Consider the following 5,770-nt stretch of genomic DNA (forward strand, 5'->3'; position numbering starts at 1 on the left):
TGAAGTGGAAATAGCTAACAAACCTGCACCCTTTTGGCTGGGGAGTGGTGGCAGGAATTAACTTCACCTGGGTTTCTCATGAAGACAACCAGAATGCTGGGATAAATGCTGGTATTCTTGAGGAGAGTGCTTGTTTGGGGGGAGGCAGGGTTCTGGATGCCTGTTCTTCCATTTGAAGAGAAAGCACCTTTCAGTTTTTCAATTTGACCATATTGATAAACGTACAGCGAGCTGCATAGGTTAGTGTGTGAACATTAAGGCAAATTCCAACTGGCAAACAGTGCAGCGGAGGGATAATATTTAGATGAAGAACAAACAAATTACTAGCCCAAATAGTTAAATAGGGTTGCTGTAAAATGTATTGTAATCTTTTTTTCTTTAGGATGAACAATATGACCATTTAGATGTAGAAGATATAGCAAAAGTAGAAAAGAATGCAAATGAAGCCATGGAATGGATGAACAACAAGCTCAATCTTCAGAACAAGAGAAGTCTTACTTTAGACCCAGTTATAAAGGCTAAAGACATCCAAGCTAAAACGAAAGTGAGTAAATGACATTGCAGTAAAGGAAGAAATAAATTGTTGTGAAGATTTTGTCTTGGTTACCAGTGTTTCTTTACCTTTTAGCCTTTAGTGCTTTTAAGGATGAAATCTTTCTGCAACTAGAAAATTCTCAGTAGATGAACAGTACCATTTTAAAACAAAACAACCTACATAACCTACCTTCAATTTATTGGTATCCAACTTGTATAGTTAGTTTAGTTTGAGCAGTGAGCTAAGGTATAATTGTTGGTATGAGCTTTGATACCTTATTTTTCTTTCTGTTATAGGAATTGATAAGTTTCTGCAATCCTATAGTCACAAAACCAAAACCCAAGGTTGAACCCCCAAAAGAGGAGCAAAAACCGGCTGAACAGAATGGACCAGTAGAAGGCCAGGGAGACGCCAACAATGGGTCCCAGGCTACTGAACAGACCACCAATGCAGCTGCCCCAACACCTACAGAAAAGAAACTTCCTGAAATGGACATTGACTGAATTTCAGCACTTGTTTATATTACAAACTACAATAAAGCTTTAAGTTGTCAACTTCGTCTGTTCTGAATACAAATTGGAGCAAGTGAATACTTCAGCTTTCTTGTAGTAACTTTTGGAGAGGGTTGATCAATGTGTCAAGTCAGAATGCTTAGTTAGTTAGCTGCTCAGTCAAGTTGTATCTTGCCATAATGATTGTATTTAGAAATACCTGGTAATTCATTACTAGACTTAATGAAACAGCCATTAGCAGGCCCTCTATCATGTTCATGCTGATGAGTCAGTCTTGTTTTTAAAGCAGAGAGACGGAGAAAACTAAGCCTTTGACTTACCACTAAATTTCTATTGTGGATAACAGGAACAAATGTTGTAAGTGTCCATTAATATGTTGAAGACTGCAAAGAAATGGCAGTAGGATTTTTAGCTCTCCTAGAGTGTGGAGGAATATAAACAAACTGAAATAATACTTGAATTTGGTCCTTGTTTCTCATTAACACAACGGTGATGTTTCCCGTGTGGGTTCCCCTTGCTTCATGTCTGTATGCATTTGACAAATATGTAAGATAAATGAAGCCAATGGTGAGGGTATTCTGTATACCAGTGGCAATGCATTCCTCAGAAACTGCATTTCTTTTCCAGCTGATGCCAACACTGCAGTCTGGGTTGAGTGAACCAAAAATCACATCTGTGAGATTAAGTAGCAGTTTCCAGCCAACCTGCTGTTACATATGCAAGTGTGTATATAATAGTAAATTCTCACCAATTATCTAGATAAAATGGAAACTTGTGTGTAGTTACATTCATTGCTTGTAGAGAGAATGAGAACTTAGACTCTGGCTGCATACATTGATGGATGATTCTGACTAGTTGCTAACCTCTTTTTTTCTTAAGGGATTATGCTACTTTCATAAGGCCTTTAATTTAAAATGCTTGGCTTCATTGACTTCCAACAAAAACGATAAATTTATTCTTTTTTCTCCCTATGAACTCTACACAATGACTTCCTTGTTTCTAGTATCAATAATTGTCAAAGCTGTACACATTTGTATGTGTTCAGTTTGAAAGTTAAAACTCCCATATAGATATTGCAAGAAATAAATGCACTGCATTTTACTGAATGAACCTTTTAAAACTTGTTTTACCATCAAGGAAACAGCTGTAGCTTTGTATCTGGGACTAACTGGTAAGGAAAAATAGCCTCTGTTCAACTTACTGTAGTGGTCATGTTTGAAGTAACATGGAGTTGGTGTGTGAGCTGAGTACATTCCACTTCTGTTCTTTCTAGAAGCATTTTTAAGGACAAGCATTATGGTTTTGTCCTTCTGGAAAAAGTGCTTCTATCATGATTGACTTGCATCACTTTTATAGGGGCATCCTATAACAAACATCATTTAACTCAAAGTAAATGGGTAACTTTCTCTCTTAAACAATACTACTTCCTATACCAGTTTTGCTGTGTGAAAGCTATTGCATTATAAGTTAGAAACAACTACCTGGACACACTTGGTATTTACAGCACCCTTCTCCATACTTAAACTCTCTTTGCAGCTGCTATCCAACAAGTACCAAGAATGTTTGTGAAACGTTTATGCCCTGCTCTAAATGCACACTTCTGACCCAGTCTCGCCATTCTGCTTCAGTCACTTCTGTAACAGCGGTAGCTATCTGCCAGTTCTGTTATTTCTTCCATAGCATCTTTCAGTGAGATTAGTGCTGGCTTCTGAAACAATCACCATATTTATCTGCCCTCTAGTTAGACACAGAATCAAATGCCAAGCATCAGTACAACCTAATAAAAAGGTTACTTTAGAGCTTAAGCCACATGTCAGCTTTACACACACTGGTAACACTTTTCAGTCTCCATTTAAAGTAGAGTTCCTCATTTTGAATGTGTGGGCCTCTTAAGATGAGGTGCTCTACTATAGGCCAATTAAACTGCTTAAATATGGCATTTCTTTACAGGCAGCCTCAACAACAATAATCCATTAAGCTGTAGTTTAATTTGCCTCCAACAGGCAAGCAGCACTTTGATGTTTTGCTTCCAAGGATGGGAGGGGGGGGGGAGGGAAGGAGTTGTGTGTAGCTTTTTGGGGAGGAGTGGGCAGAAGCCTTGCAGAGTTTAAAAAAAAAAAAAAGCATTACTGAGTCTTGAAGTTTAACACAAATTATCAAATCTATCTGTTCCTGTAGCCTTAAAATCCTGTGAAGCATTTTGTCTGATCTCTTGAGGAGGAAAATTGTGACTTGAAGGGGGAAAGGTACAGGAAAATCATACTGATTGCCAACTTCAACCCAAGCAAGAAATACTGAGACACACTTTACTTCAGTTGTATCCAAAAGACCTAATTGGACCTTACTGTGCATTGTAAGACAAGCCCCGAACAACCAACACTATACTAGACGAGGTAAAACTGTATTTTTAGGGCACTGTAGAATTGCAGCTGCTCTATGGCAGTGTTTCTCAACCTTTTAAGTAGCAAGTACCCCCTAACTTCTGAAAGTTTTAATAAGTACCCCAGCACTCAATTTTCCAGGGGATTTTATATTTACAGACTGTGTGCCATATGTTGGAAGAAGAGCTGTGTATACAAGGCTGTGATATGACAGATATCTGATCTGGTGCAGACAATTGCCACCTTTTACACCAAGGTGCACAACTCAAGTATGTACATGGGCTAGGGCAATGTAGGCCAAAGCTAGGAGGGCTGAACCAAATTATTACTGGGGAATTTAAAGCACCGTGCAATATTTGGCCACCAAATTTTTTGGCATAGTGTTGAGAGGAAAAGAGGGCAAAAGAGTGTTGGGGTACCCATGTACCCCCTGCCTGTGTCTCACATACCCCATGGGGTACATGTACCACAGGTTGAGAAACTATGCTCTATGGCACAGCTGCAGGTGGGGAAAGCTGAAATGTTCCATGTGGACCAAGTTCTTTCATCAGTAGTTGCAGCTTAAGGTTAACTGACCATAGTGCTCAAGCCCCAGTAGGTGCGTGAACTGCTATTTTAAAACTGCTATACTAAAGGTGGACTTGGAAAGTAAAAATATAATTAAAGCTGAAATAATTTTGGTTTCAAATCTTACACATCTGCTCAACAAAATAAAAAATAGCTGGAAGTATTTGGATCAGTATTTCAACTTCTCCCTGCTGGGGCTTTAAAACACCCTGCTGCTAGTAATTAAATATATGCAGTTGTACAAGGCACTGGTGAAAGTAGCTCTGCCACTGTTCGTATAGTGAATACTATATATGCAGTGGCAGAACTACTCTCACCAATGCCTTGTACAACTGTATATATTTAATTACTGGGGGCACATTACTTTTTTTTAAGGCTTGAACCTCATTTGACCAGTCAGCCTCACCTCAGTCTCTAAAAAATTATAGAGCAGGTCCTCTAGGAATCCATTTCTAAGCACTTGGAGGAGGAGAAGAAGGTGATTAGGAACAGGCAGCATGGATTCACCAAGGGCAAGTCATGCCTGACCAACCTGACTGCCTTCTAGGATGAGATGACTAGTGCTCTGGATGCAGGGAGACAGATGGATGTGGTATACCTTGATTTTTAGCAAGGCTTTTGTTATGGTCTTCCACAGCACTTTCACAGGCAAGCTAAGAAAGTACAGGCTAGATGAATGGACTGTAAGGTGAGTAGAAAACTGGTTGGAGCATTAGGCTCGTAGAATAATAATCAGGCTTGATGTTTTGTTGGCAGCTGGTATCAAATGGAGTACCCCAGGAGTCCGTACTGGGGCCAGTTTTGTTCAGTGTCTTTACCAACTTCGAAGATGGGATGCGGTGCACCCTCAGCAAGTTTGCAGATGACATCAAGCTGGGGGGAGTAGTAGAGATGCTGGAGGGTAGGATTCAGAGTGACCTAGACAAATTGGAGGATTGGGCCAAAAGGAATCTCATGAGATTCAACAAGGACAAGTGCAAAGTCCTGCACTTAGGACAGGACAATCCCATGCACCAGGACAGGCTGGGGCCTGATAGGCTAAGCAAGAGCTCTGCAGAAAAGGACTAGGAGGCTACAGTGGATAACAAGCTGAACATGAGTGAGCAGCATGCCCTTGTTGCCACAAAGGCTAACGGCGTACTACTGGGCTGCATTCATAGGTGTGTTGCAAGTAGGTCAAGGGAAGTGACCTGTGTTCAGTTTTGGGGCCCCCCACTACAGAAAGGATGTGGACAAATTGGAGACAGTCCAGTGAAGGGCACCAGAAATGATGAGGGGGCTGGGAGACATGACTTGTGACACAAAAACTGAGGGAACTGGGTTTATTAGTCGAGAGAAGAGGACACAGAGAGGGCTTAATCGCAGGCTTCACCTACCTGAAGGGGGTTCAGAAGAGGGCGGAGCTGGACTGTTCTCAGCGGTGGCAGATGACAGAACAAGGAGCAACGGTCTCCAGTTGCAGCAGGGGGGTTGAGGTTAGTGAGGAGAACGAGTTTTCTCACTAGGAGGGTGAAACGCTGGCACAGGCTCCCCAGCGAGGTGGCGGAAGCACCGTCCTCGGAGACGTGAAGACCCGAGCAGACAAAGCCTCGTCTGGTCCCGCCTTGAGCAGGGGGTTATGACCTCCTGAGGTCCCTTCTACCCCTCATTTCCTACCCGTGTGTGACTAAGGGGAAAAAGAAAAGCCGCAGATAGGCGAGTCCCTCAGCCCCTCCCGCCCGCAGCTGGCTCAGCACGTGTCCGCGCGGGGGCCAGGCCGCCCGGGGGGGGGGGCT

At 42.1% G+C, this 5,770-nt stretch overlaps 1 protein-coding gene across 1 annotated transcript in view; it reads left to right on the forward strand.

Moving 5' to 3' along the window:
* Positions 1-1,501, forward strand: part of HSPA4 (heat shock protein family A (Hsp70) member 4) — a 36,844-nt gene extending 35,343 nt beyond the window's left edge. The window contains exons 18-19 of the mRNA XM_019506350.1: positions 383-544; positions 832-1,501. Coding sequence (XP_019361895.1) covers positions 383-544; positions 832-1,038 — 369 coding nt within the window. The 3' untranslated portion in view covers positions 1,039-1,501. The remainder of the gene's footprint in view (positions 1-382; positions 545-831) is intronic.
* The last annotated feature ends 4,269 nt before the right edge of the window (positions 1,502-5,770 follow it).

The sequence above is a fragment of the Gavialis gangeticus genome, unplaced genomic scaffold (genome assembly GCF_001723915.1).
Source record: "Gavialis gangeticus isolate Ggan-Ray unplaced genomic scaffold, GavGan_comp1, whole genome shotgun sequence".
Taxonomy (NCBI): domain Eukaryota; kingdom Metazoa; phylum Chordata; order Crocodylia; family Gavialidae; genus Gavialis; species Gavialis gangeticus.